The 21,675-nt window shown below is 35.0% G+C and overlaps 1 protein-coding gene across 6 annotated transcripts in view; it reads right to left on the bottom strand.

Annotated features, from left to right (window-relative positions):
• SNX13 (sorting nexin 13) overlaps positions 1-21,675 on the bottom strand; it is a gene marked incomplete at both ends in the record, with an annotated part of 157,048 nt that overhangs the window by 29,282 nt on the left and 106,091 nt on the right. For all 6 annotated transcript variants that reach the window (XM_080701842.1, XM_080701845.1, XM_080701844.1 and 3 more), the window contains 5 exons: positions 3,139-3,176; positions 9,063-9,195; positions 9,741-9,845; positions 13,334-13,527; positions 15,499-15,598. In XM_080701842.1, coding sequence (XP_080557968.1) covers positions 3,139-3,176; positions 9,063-9,195; positions 9,741-9,845; positions 13,334-13,527; positions 15,499-15,598 — 570 coding nt within the window. The remainder of the gene's footprint in view (positions 1-3,138; positions 3,177-9,062; positions 9,196-9,740; positions 9,846-13,333; positions 13,528-15,498; positions 15,599-21,675) is intronic.

The following is a 21,675-nucleotide window of genomic DNA, read 5'->3' as shown; positions in this document are numbered from 1 at the left end:
TTCCATAGAGATAATCCATAGGCCTAATCAAATAGCAGAATTATTAAGTTAAATTAGGTGCAGTCCAGGATTCAGCAATGATTCCTTAAGAGATATTAGCTAAATATCAACTCTTTCTTGTATATCAGTTTTCCTAATGGTAAATGGTATTAAAAAATACCTACTCTGCATATTTGTCAGGATACAATGTAAATGAAAGTATTTTTTTTTTTTTTAAATGGGGAGCTGGGCGTGGTGGCGCATGCTTGTAATCCCAGCATTCAGGAGGCTGAGACAGAAGTATCACAGGTTGGTGGTTCGTGGACATCCTCAGCTACTTAGTGAGACTCAGTTTCAAATGAAAGAATAAACACTAGGGCAGGAGGTGTAGCTTGGAGGTTGAATGCCCCTAGGTTCAATCCCCAGTTCTATAAAAACAAATAAACAAAAAACTAGCACAGGAAACATAAAACATAAATTATTTAAAAATCAAAACATTATTAATAATGGTAATCTTTCCTTGTCATTTTCATTTTATAATCATGATGGCATTTCATACTATAAAACCCTAAGTTGTTAAAAGATTTTGGGTCAGCATATTTAAAACATTAATAACACAATTTTCATTATATAAAATAAAAATACGATTAAAATGTCTCTTAAAATTAATTATTAATGAGAACAAACAAATAAGACCTAGAAAATTTCAAGTAGGAAATTATAATTACAAAATAATATAAACTTCAGAACTATATCTGAATTTGAACTGTAAATACTGATGAGAAAAGAGTGATTGCAAAATAAGTACAGTAATACTGCCCTGAAATAAAACACAATCTACAAAAGAAACTTTTTCTAGAGGGATGGAGTAGAACAATAGAGACATTCTACCTCTGAGCTACACTTTCAGCCCTGGTCTTTTATTTTGAAACAGGGTCTCACTAAGTAACCACTCTGGCTTTAAAACTGTGATACCCTGTCTTAACATTACTAAAAATGATAGGAATTATTTAATTCACAATCTCAGTTGCACAATGAGAAATATACCAAAGAAGCATTCTTATTGCTTCTTTGTTGAATATATTGTAATGAACCACCACAATTTCTTTTATAATTCTAAATTGTTACGGTGAAATATGTTCGATGTATGAGGGGAGAAATAATTTCCCCAACAAAACCACACAAAGAAAAAAAGTGCAGGTTCTTGTCCTGAGCTAAGGATAAGTATACATAGCTCGGGCACTTGCTGAAGATTTAAAGAAGTTTATTAAAAAGATAGAAATACACAAGACAGTTAAAGGTCCATGCCATTCAGAAATGGCATGGCAGGGGGCGACTTGAGCGAATACACCAAAAGACCCCTGCATGCTGAGTGTTCTTATCCTGACCAAGTCTGTGGCAGGTCCTTTGATATGTAGATATGCTGCTCTAACTGTAGCCCAGTTTCCTGCTGTCTCCATCCCAGCTGGATCTGCCCCTTGGAGGCAGGGGGGGGCAACCCTATCTTGGGCACAGACCTCCACACCTTTTGTTACCCTCCCAAGATGTGTTAAGTTGCTTCTCTGGGATCTGGGATTTCCTCCCATCCTTGAGGCAGTTTGTCTCTCTTTAGAAATGTAAAGAGGCCCTTCTTCCTGACACTCCAGGCTTTCTTTAGTATAAACGATATAATTTTCAAAATTGAAAATCTTTCCCAATACTGGTACATTAATACATTTTGAAACATCTTCCCAATACTGGTACATAAATTACTTTTAAAATGCAGCTCACTAAAATTTGTATATGTATTAAAATTTGTATATGTATTAAAATTTGTATATGTATTAAAAAAAGAAATAATACTTTAGTTACTTTAAAAAGCCCAAATTTAACAAATTTATGGAAATCAAATATATTGCAAGTCTCTGACCTCAAATGTGACTACAAACATGAATATTAGAAAATTTCAAACTAAGAAAAAGTTTACTCACATTTGGTAACTTTTCTGGTAAAATTAAATCATGCTCTAGGAGCAATTTCTTTTTTGTTATTAACACTTCAGTATATAAATAGTAAATAATAATGATGCCAAATAATTTTGGCAAACACTTAAAAAGTTACAAAGAATCTGACATACTACTCTGGCTGATTTACTTAAGTGTTCTGAAGATTATACTTTATATAGTGAGAGAATATTCACTCAATAAGGATATTTTAGAAATAAATGTAGCAGTAGAGTTGACAATATCATAGAATTCTAAACAATTTAGCTATTACAAAAGGTTTAAAAGGTAAAACATGTGGAAGGAAAAACAATGCAAACATCCTTCTCTGTTTCCCAACTTCTCCATTCAAGGTCTGAATTGAAAACTTCATAGAATATGAATTATTTCTTTCTAACAGAATTTCAGAAAGTAAGTTTCCTTCCTTGCCTTCCAGGCAAGGCAGACTTATAGCAGCAGAGCTGTTCATTATGTCACACTACATTCTCAACTATATGAAATTACATTGACAATGTACATAGTAAAAACGTCATTATTTTCTTACACATACACACACACAGAGACACACACACACACACACACACATACACATACTTTTATTGGTACATTGTAATTACACATCATAATGGGTTTAAAGTCATACAAACAAATATGCACCCAGGTCTCAGTGTGTTTCTCTCTTCAGGTCTTACCCCAAAAACATAATTTTTAAACCTCTAGTTACAAAGTACAGTTGCTGTAAAGCTAGGAAGAAAATAAACTTTTTACAGTGACTTAGACTTGTTTTTGTGTAGATTTTAAGAAACAGAAGTTTATAGTTATCCCAACTAGTTTTACATTTCTTTTTGAGATATGAGAAGATAAAACTGATTCTAGTGATTTAAATATAAATATTGGAAACAAAAGTAATAAAAGCAATTCCTTTATAAAATAAAAATGCAATTATGCAGTTGTAACCTACAGCCATTTCTTTAAAATATATATTTTTAAAGTGTTAATTAATACACAGATATTTTACATAATGAACTTAACATTTTCTTAGAAGCATATTAATACTGTATAATACTAAAAGAACAATTTGGGGGCTCTGAATAGATTACTTATATACAAATGTCAAAGCTGAGTCAATTTATTTTAAAGTCATTTTAATAATTAAAGTACCAATAATAGTGCTTACCAAATTTATGCTTCCGGTAGGAGACCCATTAAAAGATTCTATCAGAGAGAAATTCAAATTAATATCAATAAAAAAGAAAAAAAAAGCTTCTGAACTGTTGCTTTATTTAAGGTTCAAACGAGATAAACTAAGATATAACAGAATACTAAGAAATATTTGTGTTATGCTCCCAAACATCAAATCTCTCAAGTCCCAAATTTTGAAACCAACCAGGCATTTAAATGAAAATATATATGTACCATGTACAAGACAGTTGTCCAAAACCAAAAAGCATTCATGTACAAGAGGCAATTATTACATATTTAATTTTTTCATAGCATCATATCAAGTTGTCCAACACAATGTAAGCAAAAGGAAAATATTGTATTACCCATCAGAAAATATCAGCACAAGCTGGGTGTGGTGACACACACTTGTAATCCCAGTGCTTGGGAGGCTGAGATAGGAGGGTCGCACAGGTTCGAGGCAGCCTCAGCTACTTAGTGAGGCTCTCAGCAACTTAGTGAGACTCTGTTTCCAAATAAAGTATACAATAAGGTCTGGGAGTATAGCCCAGAAGTAGAAAAGCCCATGGGTTCCACCCCCAGTACCACAAAAAAAAAAAAAAAGAAAGAAAATGTCAGCACTGTTTTGTTATTTCTCTCTCAAAGGATTAAAAAATACTACAAATAAATTTATTAGTTTAAGGGAAAGGCTGTTTTCTAATGTACCAAATCTACTTGGTAGCCAGGCATGGTGTCCTATGCTTGTAATCCCAGGATTTGGGAGGCTGAGACAGGAGGATCACAGTTCATGGCCAGCCTCAGTTACTTAGGTGAGGCCCTTTGCAACTCTGAGACCCTTTTTCAAAATAAAGAATAAAAAATAGGGCTGTGGTGTAGCTCGGAGTAGAATGCCCCTGGGTTCCATCCCCAGTACCACACACACACACACACACACACACACACACACACACACACACACACAGAGGGCTGGTTGTGCCTCAGAGATAGAATGTCCCGAGGTTCCATCCCTAGCCCCCCCCCCCCCCCCCCGCCAACAAATCTACTTGGTAGATTTGGTTTTACAACATTGGAAGTCTACTTTTGTTTTTATAGTACTAGGGATGGTACCCAGAGGCATTCTACCTCAAAGCTATAACCCTAGGCTGTTTTGGGGGGGTTTTATTTTATTTTGTTTGAAACAAGGTCTCTTTAGATTGCAGAGAGTCTTGCAAATTTGCGAAGGCAAGTCTTGAACCCTCAATCCTTCTGTCTCAGCCTTCTAAGTACTGGGATTACAGGTGTGTCCCACGGTTCCACTAGGCTGAAGTCTAAAAATTCTTAAGTCAATATATAATAATCCATAGCCACGTGTGGTGATGCATCCATGTAAACACAGTACATGGGAGGCTGAGACAGGAAGACGGCAGGTTTGAGAACAACCTCAGCAAGTAGTGAGACTTTCATCAACCTAGTGAGACCCTGTCTCAAAATAAAAATTAAAAATAGGGCTGGGAATGTAGCTTGGAGTTAGAATGCCTCTAAGTATAATCCTCAGTACACACACACACACACACACACACACACACACACAAAATAAAAACATATATGAATGTACATATATAATGTATAATAAATTTTTATATAAATATTTGTATATAATATAAAATATATGATATAATATATTTAATATACATATATTTAGTGGCAATTAACAGTCTGGAGATATATAAAAACATATGCAATGGCATTTAATTAAGTAACAAAAAAATTAATTTTAAAAATAAATGTGAAGAGCCGGACGTGGTGGCTCACACTTGTAATCCCCGCGCTTGGGAGGCAGAGACAGGAGGATCACGCTGGTTTGGAGCCAGCTGCACGCACTGGCTTAGGATACCCTGTTTCCAAATAAAAAAATAGGTCTGGGAGTGTAGCCCAGAGGTAGAAGGGCTTCCAGGAACCCCAGTACCATAAATAAATAAATAAATAAATAAATAAATAAATAAATAAATAAATGTGAAGAGAATATGTCAATTAAAGACTATTTACTATCAAGCAATAATCTTTTCCTTCAGGGTTTATTTTATATCTAAAGAAATTAAGTAATCAGTTAAAAAAACCTATGGTGTTTTGTTGTTGTTTTTTGCAGTTCTATGAATTAAAATCAGGGGTCTTCTACCACTGAGCTACATCCTCAGCCCTTATAAATTTTTATTTTGGAACAGGATTTCACTAAGTTGCAGAAGCTGGTCTTGAATTTGTGATCCTCCTGCCTCAGCCTCCCAAGTAGATGGGATTGAGACATGCACAACCAAGCCCAACCTATTTATTTATTTATTATTTATTTATTGTGGGTTTGGGAATGGAACCCAGGGGCATTTGACCTCTGAGCTATACCCCCCTCCCTATTTTTTATTCTTTATTTTGAAACAGGGTCTCAATAAGTTGTAGAGGTCCTCACTAAGTAGCTGAGGCTGTCCGCGAACCGCAATCCTCCAGTCTCAGTCTCCTGAATGCTGGGATTATAAGTGTGCGCCACCATGCCCGGCTCCCAACCTATTTAAAATTATGTATGATTCCTAGCCTTTTTCGAAATTATGTCTAAAGTAGAAAGAGGACCTAGGTCCAATACTTCAACATATAGGCACTGGTAAAAATATTCTCAACAAGTCTTCAAAGGCACAAGAAATTAAAAGGAGGATTACACATAGGGTTGCAGTAAACTGAAGAGATTCTGTGTCCCAAAGGAAACTATCAAGAACCTCAACAGAGAGCCCACAGAATGAAAGAAAATTTCTTCCAACTACTTGTCTAATAGAAGACTAATATCTACAATATAAAGATAACTCAAGAAACTCACTGCTAAGAAAACAAATAATACAATAAAAAATGGGCAAGGGAACTAAATAGACACTTTGCAAAAGAAGAAACACAAATGGCCAATAAAGGTGTGAAATATGTTATTTTTCACATTGCTAATGGCATTAGCAATCAGAGAGATGCAAATCAAGACTACTCTAAAATTTCACCTAACTCCAATTAGAATGGTAATAATTAAAAAAACACAACAACAAATGCTGGCCAGGGTGTGGAGAAGTGTGAACTCTTAATACATTGTTGGTGGGACTGCAAATTAGTACAACCTCTTTGTAAAACAGTATGAAGGATCTTTAGAAGAACAGGAATGAACCTACCGTTTGATTCAGCAATACCACTTTTTCTACCCAAAAGAATGGAAACTAAACTATCAAACTAATGCATGTGTATCTATGCTCATAGCCACACAATTCAAAATGGCCAAACTATGGAATCAGACAAGATGTCCATCAATAGATGAATGGATTAAAAATATGGGATATATACACAATGGGATTTTACTCGGCCATAAAGAACAACAAAATTATTTCATTTGTAAGGAAACAGATGGAACTGGAGAACATTATGCTAAGTGAGATTAGTCAGTCACAAAAAGTAAAAAATCAGATGTTCTCCCTAATATGTGGAAGCTGGGGGAAATGGGTCATAGGAAGAAGAAACCTTAGATGAGTAAAGAAGGTGACCTGAGGGAGATGAAAAGGGGGAAGAAGGAAACTCTCTAAGACATATAATGTACCTTCACAAATATATCAATCACTAAACAGAACATGAGAAGGAGGGAGGGGGAGAGAATAGGGTGAGAATTGGAGAAGACCTAAATATATATATGAGGATATATAGATGGGGGAGATATAGAGACAGAGAGAGAGAGAAAATGTGTGTGTGTGTGTGTGTGTGTGTGTGTGTATGTGTTATTTCTCCAAATGAGTCTTTAAAAGCAAGATTGTATTACATCTACAAAGAAATACTGCCTTTCATCTTAAAGAACTTTAAATATCCACAAATATTTCTTGGTTTCTAAAACCTTTGGTCAAAAAAGACAAATGGAAAATTTCATCTACAATTATCTTTTGTTTTGTAGACAAGTCAGAACTAAAATAAGCAAATAAATGGTCACCATCCTTCTAATTCAATTATATGACTTCTACCAATTCTGTGGTCTGCCAACCTCTTAAATCCTCCCATCATAAACATGTCAGTTGGAAAATTCAGGAACAAATTAAGGCATATAATTTAGGCAGTTACATTTCCTGATCAACAAAAGGATTTTAAAAATACAGTCTATTTCCTAAAGACAGTAAAGGAAGAAACTCTCACTAGTTGAGTATCCTTAACCTAAAAGTCTAAAATTCATAATACTCCAAAATCCACAACTGAGCTAGACATGACACTCAAAAAGTTTTAGACTTTGAAGTATTTTGGATTTTAGATAAATTCTATGCAATTGCAAAATCTGAAAAATTCTGAACTTAATAAATTATTGTCCAAAGTGTTTTGGATTGGGAATACTCAACCTATTCTTTTAAAATAATTTAAAGCAGATCTAGGTAAGGAGAATAATCATAAATAAAAAGAAAGAAGAGTATAAGGAAAGGAGGAAGGAGAGAGAATGCACAAGCAAGTCACCTAACTATCCATCTACTTAACTTTGTTTAAATAAAAATGAAATTTCTTTTTTAGCAAAAAAAATTACCAGAGGACAGATGACAAGATGTGGCTCATTCATTTTAGGCTTAATTATAGAATATATTTTTTTATGTCAGCTACACAGTAATATCTGATTAGATAATTATTTCAGAATGTCTAAAAAGTTGTCAAGATTTAAGAAAGTTTAAAGTATTTGTGGACTTTTGAGAAGCTTAATTTTAAGTAATAAAAACTAAAAATAAAACAAAATGTGAATTACTTTTCTTATAATCTGATAAAAGGAAGAAAATCTGAAGAATTGCTATCTGAAAGTTATACCTATGGCCAGGAACTTAAATAATAAAAAGACAATAAGGCTGTTATTTTTAATAATAATGTTTCATATGATTACCTATCAACTCCATATACTTTGTAAAAATGCTTTCCAAAAGAGGATAACTTCTCAATATAAATGAAAAGAAACTCATCAATTAGGAAACAGAATGTTAAAAAGCAATGTCCTAGAAAGACATTAATCAATGATTCAAATTTTAGAGATTATTAAATGATTGATATATATAAAGCAAGCACATTTATTTTAAAGCAAAACCAGATAAAAATTATTTCTTTTCTTTTTTTTTTTTTTGTGGTACTGGGGTTCCTAGAAGCCCTTCTTCCTCCGGGCTACACTCCCAGACCTATTTTATATTTTTGAAACAGGGTCTCTTACGCCAGCACGGCTGGCTTCGAACCTGCGCGATCCTCCTGTCTCCGCCTCCCAAGCGCGGGGATTACAAGCGTGCGCCACCACGCCCGGCTGATAAAAATTATTTCTAATCTAATTTATGTTGAAAGATATATGAGGTTTAGAGAAATTTAAGATGGTTTAATAGTTCAATTATACAAAAGACTGGCTGGAGAGATATGAATGAAAACTAAAAGTCAATTTAAATGATGTTGGAAGTATTCTTGTACTTTGGGATAAAAAAATAATACCCAGAAAAAGTACTGTCACTATCACCATTTTAAATCACATAACTACTTAGAAGCTCAAACAAGAATTGATTTTGACTTAATTTATCTTTTTTATTATGGGTTATATAGCAAATCCACCTCACATTATAATCCCATTATAAAATATGAAGATTATTTTACAGTATACTTACTACCAAAAGGGAAGCTGCTATAAAAAGTTGAATGACCCACCTCAAGAAAACATTCTTTTTTAAGAATTCAAGACTTCTGCAGTTATATTGTTATTAAATCCTCAATGTTTTAATATAATTTGGCAACTAAACTTTGTCATTCATTTATAGATTTTCAAATATATTACTTTGTATTTGGGCTTTAATAACTTTTTAGAAATCTCATTTAAAAGGTTCTTTTGGTAATTAGAATATAAGGGATAAACATACACACACAAAATATGCATAACCTTACCTCCATCACCATCATCGGATCCTCTAAAACTAGGATCTTTTAACATGTCCAGCTCAGCTAACATGCGTACATACAGTGCATTCTGTCTGAAGGAAGGATAAAATCTTTCATCTCGTAGCATCAATTCATATACCTTGTTGAAATAAACCAAGATTTTAAAATAATTAAGTATGTGGTGATTTTAACAAAAGACTTCCCCAAAAGCTACATTTATGTCTTGCTTATATAACATATGTTACAAGATGTCAACAATAAGACTCACAACTAATGATCTCATTCTGTCAGTTACAATGACACTGAAAGGGGTCCTACTGCAACATGAGTCACATGTAATACATTATCTATAATGTTCTAGTAAACAGTGTTCTAATAAACAAGTATACTCAAGGGCTCAAGGCTAAAATTAAGATTAATTTGCAAAGCATCTTATTTATACATCATCAATTCATCAAATTCCAAGACTGGAATATCTTGCTCTTCAATCAGACTCAAACAAACAAACATATAAGGATTTTCCTCAATGGGCAATTAGAGAAAAAAATTAAAGAATTTGGTTTACATATTTGGAAATGAAAGGTATTACTCAACTTTTTAAAATGTCTCAGTCTGTTTTTAAAAACCTAGTTACAAGCACATAGAAATATATATTTGTTTCAAGAAAGATAAAATAGAAAATACCTTTCTTTGAATGTCATCAAAAATTTCAGGAGTTGGATCTTCATGATTCAAAGTATCTGCTAATTTTGCTACTAAATAGTCATCAACAGTAACTCTTGGAGATGCCTAACAAACAGAAAAAATAACAGATTAATCACTGAAATTTCTAGCTTCATTTTAATAATAAAAGAATTAATAATAAGTCATATTAAAATAACTGGCAGGTAAGAATGACTGTTTTGTAAATGACAAGTTGACATTTAAGAAAGATGAAATACAACTAGTCATCCCTTCATCAAATACTATGTAGGAAACTGGTAGATAAACATAAATTTAAATCTTCATTTTTTTTATTAAGCAAGTTACCTGTTACTAAGCCTCACTCCATCTATAAAATGGAGAGAGCACTTTGTAAGGTTAAGATTATTGTTAAGGATTAGCCAGTGTGGTGGTACATTCTTATAATTCTGGTACTTGGGAGGGTGAGAGAGAAGGATCCCAGGTTCCAAGACAGGCCACAGTAACTTAGTGAGACCCTATTTCAAAATAAAAAGTAAAAAGGGCTAGGGTACAGCTCAAAGGTAGAACACATTTGGGTTCAAACAGTAGTACCCTGGAAAAACAAAAGATTATTTTTAAGAGATATCTACATAAGACAGACCACAGTGCCTGGCACATGGGAAACACTGTCACTAGGCATTAAATCAGTGTTTAAGCATTCAGTAGTACTAAGTATATATTGTTTGTCAAAAGAATAAGCCATTTGACTTGTCACCAATAAAATCCTTTGAGTAGCCTTTAAAAGAGATTACCAGTATCCTTACCAGTATGCCTTTATAGCCATGCTACAATAAAGTTTCACTGTGACACAGGAGGGAAATAAATCTATAAAAAATCAATTTGTTCCAAAAACAAATGTGAATTCATTTCCAAGTGCTGTGTGCATGTATGTCACTGTCAACATGACTTACATTACATGAGACTATAATGTACCAATAAAAGCATATTGAAAAAAATGGCAATAAAAGCACAAAAGTTAAAATAATTTTAATTATTTATTTATTTACTTATTTTTGCAGTACTGGGAATGGAACCCAGGGGCACTGTTCCTCTGAGCTACACCCCCAGCCCTATTTTTTCTAGTCTTTTTATTTTTTTGAAACAGGGTCTCACTGAGTTGCAAAGAGCCTCGCTAAGTAACTGGGGCTGTCCACAAATGACGATCCTCTTGTCTCAGCCTCCCGAATGAATGCTGGGATTACAGGCATGCGCCACCATGCCCGGCTAGAATAAATATTTTATACATAAAATCTTTATTAAAACTTTTTAAAAAGTGAATAATGTGATAAATACGGTAAAATCTGATCTTTCAATTTCAATAATTATTGAAAGAAAAATGTCGGAAAGCTAGACATGTCAAAAGCTTTGTGATGTCAACATTTGAATTTCTATTTCTAAAACCTGTAAAGTAAATGAGTGATAAAAATAGTAACTTTTATAGAAACTAACAAAAATACACTGCTTAAATCATTTAAATCAAGGAAGGAGAGAAAGAAAAGCAGGGCATAAATATGTATGAAAAGGGTCATACAATTTCTAACACTGCTTGTCAATACTCTCATTCATAAGCCCAAGAAGGTTGCCTGGCTGGTGTGTCTGAGGATGAACAAAGGTGCTCACTGGCAGTGTACTGGAAAAGATGGTTTACAGTTTCAAATATATGGTAACGATTACAGAGGAACATGAAGTTTGTTGGTTTTGCCTTCTATCTGTCCTCTAACCTCACTAAATTCAATTGTTAGAAAGTAAAGAGGTGAATTTGAAAATTATATTTTATATTTATTTAAATTTTAATTTGTCCTATACATCTCAAATACACAGAATTAGATTAAGCAAGGGTGATCAACCTTTTTACATAGACATTTTAAGACACAACCCATGAGGACTCCTCCTAAATAAAGCACCACAGAAGAAATATTTATATATATTTGTTATGTTTTTAATATAAAAATATGATGACCTTTTAACATATATTCTTTCCTTTTCTATAATATATATTTGTTTGTAAGATTAGTTAAATAAAATAGTGGCAAATAGTAGTAATTAGTAGGACCGATTCAACATAATGCACATGTAAAAAAAGTAACAATAATTCAAGTTCCTGTCCTCTGATACAGCAATTTAACTTTTAAAAGTTTCTTTATTGGATATTTAAATTCTGTAGGCTATTCTATTTTGATCTTTTTTCTGGTGGGACTGGGGACTGAACTCAAAAGCTTTCTATCTCTAAACTACACCCCAGTCCTATTTTATTTATTTTTTTTTATTTTAAAACAGGTTGCTGAGGCTGGCTTTGGACCAGAGATGCTTCTGTCTCAACTGGGATTACAGGCATGCACCACCATGTTGTGCTTATTATTTTGAATTACAACAATTCAGAAATGCAGGGCTAATAAGAGCTTTTGTTATAGCCCATGAATTTTGATGAATATGTTTTTATTTTCAATTGAAATTATCTTGTAGGTTTTTAAGGCACCATGTTATACACAATAAATGCATATACTTTTATATATCAGTTTATAAATAAACTTGAAGAAACTTGGAATGTCTTCATTCTGATCAAAGGGCATACTTTGTATTGTCTAAATGCTTTTAAGACTTGTTTAATGGTCTAGCATATACTTTATCCTGGGAAATGTTTCATCTACTTTGAAAACACTGTATTTTGCTATAAGTAGAAATGTAATATATTTGTTAGGCTTCCTGCTTTATAATATTCTTCAAGCCTCAAATATTGTTACTTTTCCATCTAATTATTTTATTAATTACTAAAAATAGAGTATTAAAGTCTCCAAATATTATTGTGGAAATGCCTTTTTCTCCCTTCAAATCTTTACATTTTCCTTTGATGTATTTGGGCATTTTGTTGTTAGGTATAAATGTTTATAACTGTTTAGTATCCTGATGAACTGACCCTTTATCAATATAGAATATTCGTATTTTCTTTAGTAAGAATTTTCATCTTAGCCAGGCATGGGGGCACACGTTTATATTCCCAGCATTTGGGAAGCTGAGACAGGATGATTATGGTTCACGGCCAGCCTCAGCTACTTAGTGAGGACCTTTGTAACTCAGTGAGACCGTTTTTCAAAATAAAGAATAAAAAAAATAGGGCTTGGGGTGTCTCTCAGAGATAAAACGTCCCTGGGTTCCATCCCCAGTACCACAAAAAAGAAAAAGAAAAATTTCATATTCCTTCTAATTTGTCTGATATTAGTGTAGCCATTCTCTTTTACTTGTGTATGTTTTATCTTTTTCCATTCTTTTATTTTCAACCTGTTGTGTCTTTGAATCTAAAGTGTGTGTGACCTTTAATCTTGACATTGTATTTTAGTTGCATGATCTTGGGCACATTAATTGGTTTTCTAAACAATAGGTTCTTCATTTAAACAATGAGAACAAAAATTCACAAGAAGATTGTTTCTTAAGATTAAATGAAACAATATTTCTGAGGCAATCATGACTGGCATAAGTAATGCATATCTGAAAGTATTTTAAAATTTATTATTTATGATCCTGCCAAGCAAGAAAAAATAATCAAAATATATCCTCACCTTTTCAGATAAATACTGTTCATAAATTCCAACAGCAGCTGCTCTTAAGAGCCCTTTAGTTTGACTGGTTTGATGTTTTCCATCTTTCTGACGACTTAATAAAACCTCTAGCTGCTGTTGGGCTGTGACCCGGTATCCTTCCACTGTCATCCAAAAAAAAAGATGTGCTTGACCTCCAGTTTGCTGCATGTAATCTACCAAATGAAATCCAGAACACAATAGATATTAATGTCGCATAGTGTGGGGTCCATGTAAAGATTACAGTTCCAAATATTTATAAAACCATGAGAGCAAGGCATGGGGGCACACACTTGTAATACCAACATTTGGGAGGCTGAGAGAGGAGGACTGAGATTCCCGACTAGCCTCAGCTACTACTTAGTGAGGCCCTTTGTAACTCAGTGAAGCCTTGATTCAAAATAAAGAATAAAATATAAGGCAGGGAGTGTAACTCAGAGGAGAATACCCCCTGGGTTCCACCCTGTACTGCAAAAAACAAACAATCAAACAAACAAACAAAAAAACTATGAGGTGAAAAAATGGTTGAAAGTTGATTAAGCTAAATATCAGTTATGTAGGAAACACAAGAGAAAGCACATACTTTTACAAAATTTAAGCCCCATTTTTCATGATAAAAATCTCTAGTGAATAAATGTGTTCCATGAATCTTCATCAGAGATAAACTACTTTGCAAACATTTAATATTGATTCAAAATACAGATTATTAGTCATAACATGAATTTTTATACATATTAAAATAAAAGTAAAAAATTAACTACATATTTAAATTTTTAGTCACACAAATAAAGAATTAAGGATATTTGTTAAAATGTCCTTCAGATAAAAATAATTTTATGTAATACTAATAAAATATATACATATTTATATATAAAAATGGTATAAAAAGTACCTTATCCACACATAAATAAAACAATATGAATAGATTAATATATGTTTTCCCAATAAAGTACTCTTCAATAAATTTAAATTCATACCAGAATCTCCTAGAGCTTGTTTTAAAAGCTGTTTAGAAAACACACATTAGTTATAGGTAATTATTTTTGTGTTTTTTAGTCTTATATATATATTTTTTTTTTTTGGCGGTAATGGGGATGGAACCCAGGGAACTTCTACTTCCTGGCTACACTCCCAGACCTATTTTATATTTTTTATTTGGAAACAGGGTCTCTAAAGCCAGCAGAGGCTGGCTTTGAACCTGCACGATCCTCCTGATTCAGCCTCCCAAGCATGGGAATCACAAGCGTGTGTCACCACACCTGGCTTAGTCATACATTTCTGAATTTAATAATTAAAAATAATCCAGGTATGATGGCACATGTATGGGAGACCAGGGCAGGAGGATCACAGGCTCGAGGACTCTCAGCAACCTAGCAAGACCGTTTCTTAACAAAACATAAAAAGGTCTGGGAGTATAGCTCACAAATACAATGCCCCTGAATTCAATCATTCAATCCCCGGTAACACACACACACACACACACACACACGTCATTCGTTTCTAAACAAACACAGAGAGTTCAGGGGAAAGGGAGGGGACAAAGTGGCATACAGTAAAATTAACCACTCAAAATTGATTTAAAATTATTAAAAAGTTCTAGAAAGATATTGGAGTAAGAAGCACCAGGACTCTATTTCCCCAATTATATAATGGTAGCACTAGCAGAATCTGTCTAAGGTAACTAATTTTGTATTATATGGAGTCTAACTGCTATCTGTGCATTTATATCCATAGCAAAACTATTTATACAAGCTAAAACAAGAAATCCAAGAGTCCTGAACATGATGGGTAAGCAAAATGTGCCACTATGTATAAGTGCATGCACGCGCGCGTGCGCGCACACACACACACAGTCACTATTCACCTTTAAAAAGAAATGAAATTCTAACATATACTTCAGCATGGATGAATCTCAAGGACATTGTACAAAGTGAAGTAAGCCAATAACTTTAATGAGTATAAACTTTTACAAGATAAAAAAGTTTGGTGGTCATGGTTGCACAATGTTATCAATGTATTTAAGATCAATAAACTGTATACTTAAAATATTTATTATAAAATTTTATGTTAATTGTATTTTACCACAATAAAAAGATTAGAAAATTATTTTAATGGCTATATGATTAAAATAAAACAAATTTACTTACCCATAAAAAATTGTAGTGCAACATTGTCTACAAGAATGCTGTCCAGGGGGACTGTGCAAAGTTTCCCAAAGTTTGCTGCCAGTTTCACAGTATTAATTTCCTACAGACATAAATAAATATAGGTTAAAATTTTACCCAATCACTCATTAAAGATCTTTACATAAATGAGAAAAAAAATCTAACATTAAGTTAAAATGAGGTAAAAATGAAGTTCTTAACTCTTACATGTTGATTCTCAATAAACTATTCTGAACTTAAATCCTATTTATTTTAAGTTGGGCTTAGCAAATAGTTATTAAAATATGATACACTAGTTATGGTGGCACACGCTTGTAATCTCACTACTTGGGAGACTAAGGCAGGAGGATCTGGGTTCGCAGACAGCCTCAGCTACTTAGTGAGACCCTCCGCAACTTAGGGAGACCCTATTTCAAAATAAAGAATAAAAAAATACGGTGTAGTTTGGAGGCAGAATGCCCCTGGGTTCAACCCCAGTACCATACATACATACTCACACACACACATATATATACACATATATAAGTTCTTTCAATATGAAATAAATCTAAATTACTATATTTTCAAGTATTCTCTAATATCTACATATCCCAAATTAAAATGAACACTTCAGGAGCTAAAGGGAAAAGGGAATGTTTGAATATATACAAGCATATATAAACCTAGTTCTTTGATTTTTTTTATTACAGCCTATCTAGAGAAAACAGAAAATATTCAAAAAGAACAACTGTGTTCTTAACAAAGCAAGAACCCTGTAATTGTTATAATCTATTTATTTTCAGACTATGTAAACACTGAATTATATATATAATTCAAAATCACAGAACAAGGTAACTACATTTGGGGATGTTCCACTATACACATTGTTTCATTTAAATTGTGCAGATATATGTCACTAATCTCACTGAATGGAAAAGGAAAATAAAGATCATAAAGGTCCCCTATGATCACAAAGCTCACAAATATGAGTCTGTGATTTCAAATTCTGTTGCTTTTCCACTAAAATCCATGATGCTTCTGTTAACTATTTTTACTAGCTGCTACTCCCAAGTCCACATCTCATAACTCCCTATTTTAAAAAGGCAGGTTTATTGTAAAATAGATAGGCTGCCTTCTTCTAATTCAAATTTACTGTTAATTAGATAGTTTTCTTAAGTTTTACCACTTCTTTCTCCTTAGCAACAACTTTACAGATAAGGCATGGGGAAGAATATTCACTGTAGCCTTACTTGTAATATAAAAGAATAAAAATCTTTTAAAATTTTAAGATAAATAAAATGGTTATAAAATTGTGGGGATTCTAGGATTACCTTCAAAAGGAACACACACTGTATGATCCAAATTAATAAAAAGATAAAGGTTGATACTCATTTTTTTTTTCTTTTTCTTTTTTTACTTTTTAGTGGCACTGAGGATTGAACCCAGGGGCACTCCTACCTCAGGGCTACGGCTTTAATCCTATTTTTTTTATTTGTTTATTTTGAAATAGGGTTTCAGTAAGTTGCACAGGACCTAAACTGCTGAGGCTAGTCTCGAACCTGAGACAGAATCCTTCTGTCTCAGCCTGCCAAGTACTAGGATTAGAGGCATGTGCCACCACACCAGGCTTAAAGCTTGATATTCAAAATAGAATTAACAGGCTAAAATGACTGTATCAAAAACTATCTGGGCAAAAAGACTAAATAATGATGCTGAAGGGTCACTAAGACATGGAACAAAGAGTAAAAGGTTAAGAGTAAAAGTTAAAGAGCTAAAGAAAAAAACCCCACAAATGAACCCTTATCGTTTTCTATTCTAACGGAATGGGTATATAAACTAGTTTCCTATTCCTTAAGGAATTTAAATACACTGCAACATATAAGACTTGGGAGGCTCAGACAGAAGGATAGCAGGTTTAAGACCAGCTTCCGCAATTTAGTGAGACCCTGTTTCAAGAAACAAAAAATAAAAACTACAAATTTCCAAAATAGAAAATCAGAGCCAAAAAGGGTGATTACACTAAAACTAAAGAATAAAAAAATCTTTTTCTGCTTTTACTTTTTTTGTCAATTACTTTCTTAAAATAAATTTTTAGTGGTGCATTGTAGTCATACATCTTAATGGGATAAAAAAAAACTTGTGGAGATATACATGCACACATCACCCAATCAGCCCTTACCCAATCCCTAATCCCTTCCTCACCCTCCCTCCTATCTATGCTTGGCTTCCTGACTGACTTTTTTTTGTGTGTGTGTGGTACTGGGGGTGGAACCCAGAGGCTTTCTACCTCCAGGCTATACTTCCAGACCTATTTTATACTTTGTTTGGAAACAGGGTCTCACTAAGTTGCTGAGAGCCTCACTAAGTAGCTGAGGCTGGCTTTGAATCTGTGCGATCCTCCTGTCTCAGCCTCCCAAGTGCGGGGATTACAAGCGTGTGCCACCATGCCCGGCTCTTCCTGACTGACTTTGATATGTTTAAGTACATCATGTGCTTTAAAGAGTTTCCCTCGGAATTCCCCCCTCCCTTTCCCTCAGATAGGTCACCTTAATTGCTCCTCTATAAGATCCCTTCTTCATCTAGAGTTCCTCCTGTTACCCATTTCTCCCTAGTTTTTGCACACTAGCAAAAGCATCTGATTTCTTATTTTTTGTGACATTTCACTGTGTAAATGCCATAATTTTGTTCTTCCTTATGGCTGAGCAAAATTACACTGTGTACACATTCCATAGTTTTGAAATCCACTCATTCGTTGAAAGACATCTTGGCTAATTCCACAGTTTGGCAATGGTGAACTGTGCAGCTATGAACATGATTACTCATGCATTAGATTGGTACTTTGGTTTTTATTCTTTCTGGTAGATACCCAGAGTTGGTATTGCTGGATCATATGGAAAGTCCACTTTAATTCTTCTGAGTATCTTCCATATTGTTTTCCCAAGTGGTTGCACCAACTTGCAATCCCACCAACAATGTATTAAAGCTTCTATTTCTACACATCTGATGAATCAGAGTTTCTTTCTTCCTTGGAAATCCTTCTTTTAATTTCAAAACTTATTGCCACTTACTGAAATCCTGAAAGCCAAAAGGTGAGTAACTTTGACAAGATGATCCACTCACAACCATTTTTTTTTTTTTAATAGAGGTCACTTGGATCAGGGAATCTGCTGAGAGATGAAATGAAGCAGTGGCAGCTTCTAGTGCTTCCTGGACACATGGTTGCAGGGACCCAATATCTCTTTGCTGTGGAGCAGGTCCCGGTCCTAGACCTGCTGCATTACAGGCTCCAGACTCGGCCTTACCCCGTGGCAGGTTCTGGGCCCAGCCTCACTGGCTCCAGACCCGGCCTCGCTGTGCTGCAGGCTCCGGGCCTGGCATTGCTGGCTCCAGACCCGGCCTCACCCCGTGGCAGGGTCCGGGCCCTGCCTCGCTGGCTCCAGACCCGGCCTCGCTATGTGGTAGGCTCTGTTCCCCGTCACTGTGGGCAGGGCATCTACAAAGGTTCCCATTTTTCCTTCTGTATTTCTTTTTCAAGTAGAAGAAAACAGCACATGTCATTTGCAGAACCTAGGAGCCCAATTCCCCAGGAGCAATAGATTTTATCTCCTCACCGAAAAGTGGAAGCCTACAGTCTCATCACAGAGAGCAGGATCCACTGCTCCAAGCACACTCTAGAACCCAGCGCAGCACAGAGGAGCATAGCGTCCATGAGCGCTGAGGTCTCTGGACATCTAGTGAAGTGAGCTGGCCTGGCCATACGGCAAGGCTCCCTCTGACTCACCCCGGAAATTTTTCTTATATAATATGTCATTCAGAATTCCTGAGCATGTGCAGCAGGGGCAGTCTATTTTCAGGGAGATTTCTTCAAAAATTCAAGGTGGATTGGATTAGATCTGTCTGCCTCTCCCAAATACTGGCCACCGCTGCTGCCACCATCTTGGTCTGTCTCTATAAAACTTTTTCTTACACAGTATTTTGTCCAAAGTTCCTGAGCATGTGCAGCAGGAGCAGTCTACTTTTGGGGAGATTTCTTCAAAATTTCAAGGTGGATTTGATTGGATCTTTCTGACTCTCCTGAATGCTGGCCGCCATGGCCTTCTTAGTCTCTCCTAGAGTATGTTATTGTTAAGAATTCCTGTGCATGTGGAGCAGGAGCAGTCTTTCTGATCTCTTCTGGGATGTCCCTCCAAAAATCACTTTTCTTGCAGTAGCAGGTGCCACGCTACCATATTGCCTCTAATTCCATTTTCCACTCTCTCTCCTATATTTCAGATATAAGTTATGACTGGAAAGGTCTCCGTATGTTGTCCCAATCAGCTATTAAACCAAAACCTGTTGTCCAGGGTTTCTCAGAAGGATGTACGTCCTATTTAGCCACTGACAAATGTCACCACTGCGGAAGTGGTTGCCGCTGCGGCCGCAGCCGCTGCCATCTTCCTCCCTCTTCGGCCAGGAGCGCCTCCTGGGATGCGAGGTGCGTCGGCTGACCCGGCTATGTGAGGCTCCCTCTGACGCACCCCAAATCTTTTTCTTATGTAATATGTTGTCCAGAATTCCTGAGCCTGTGGGGCAGGAGCAGTATATTTTCGGGGAGATTTCTCCAACAGTTTAAGGCAGGATGGACTGGATCTGTCTGCCTCTCCCGAATACTCGCCACCACTGCCACCACCATCTTGGTCCATCTCTTCTCTCTTATATTTAGGTAGTAAGTCATGACGGGAAATGACTCTGTATCTTGTCCCAATCAGATATTAAATCAAAATCTGTTGTCTGGGGTTCCTCAGAGGAATACATGTTCTATTTGGCCGCTGACAGCTGTTGTCACTGCTGCCGCAGCCACCACCGGCTCCTTTTTCTGCTTTTAAACCCCCAAATCTCTGCTCTCCTTAAAAAAAAAAAAAAAAAGTACGCTAAAGAGCTATCTATGATCACTGTTTATAGTTCTTCTCTTCCCATTTTCCCCTGGATGGAATCCAATCAGGATTTTTGCTATACTCCAAGAAAACAGCTCTCATCAGACAATGATGGCAACCTCAAAGGTCAATTCTCAGTCTTCATTTTACTCAAGGCTATCCTGTTACACACTGTTCGAAGCCTTATTAGTCATCAGCTTTGAGGTCATGTCAGTCTGTTTTGGTCCACCCAAGTGGAGATTTTTGCATGCAGATAAATCTCCAAGGACCAAATGAGATGGATAAGCAAAAACCCTGAAAACTTATTTCCCAGAATTTTACCTTTTCCTTTCCTGATTCATATGTGGCTACCTTGATGTTTTTCCCTGATTCACCCATGACTACTTTGCTGTCTCCTGTGATTAATCACTCTTACAATACTTTAGCTAAAATCCTTAAAATAAGAAAGGCTGATGGATGGACTCTAGTAATAATTTTTTCCAAGAATCATTATGACTTCATTTTTGTTCACGCGAGAGGCCTCTAATCAATCAATCAACATCAACAACATCTGCCATAACACTTTTCTTTTCTTCTTTAAATACATTCTATACTAGGCTTCTTGGACATCCCACTCCCAGGTTTCCTTTAATCTTACTGGCTTCTTTCTTTGCTTTCTTTCTGGATCCTTCACTTCATCTTAAACTCTATGAAATGAAATGTCATAGGACTAAAAAACTGCGATGTTACTTAACCATCATGCTGTTAGATAACCTCATCTAGTCTCTTAACATTTAATAAATTTGGTAATTCTGGAGACCCAACAATCTTTACTTCCATCATTAAAGTTTCCCTTGGACTCAAAATTACCAAATAACATGTGTAACTAATGTTTAACAGGGATTTCAAATTAAAATATCCAGAACTTGATACTTTCTTCCAAACTACCTTCTCTTCAGCTTCATATTTCAGTGAAAACTAACTCTATTCATTCATTTGTACAGAGAAAAAAAATTGGAATCTTCCATGAGTACTTTTTTTTCTTTCTTCCTCCACATGTAGTCCATTAGCAAATCCTCTGAGTACTATTACCAGTCTCTAATCACTTTTCACAACCTCTACAAGTATCTCTTATCAGGTCTAAGTAGTAGTCTTATAGTCTCAGTTTCCACCCTCACCACTATTTCCAACCATAGTCTATTCTTCAGAAAAAAGTACAATAATAGCTCATAAATCAAATGTCACTTGCCATGACAAATCTCCAACTAATTTCAATAAAATAAAAATC

This window comes from Muscardinus avellanarius (assembly GCF_963383645.1).
Source record: "Muscardinus avellanarius genome assembly, chromosome: 9".
In the NCBI taxonomy this organism is placed as follows: domain Eukaryota; kingdom Metazoa; phylum Chordata; class Mammalia; order Rodentia; family Gliridae; genus Muscardinus; species Muscardinus avellanarius.
This window is presented reverse-complemented; position numbering and strand designations above follow the sequence as displayed.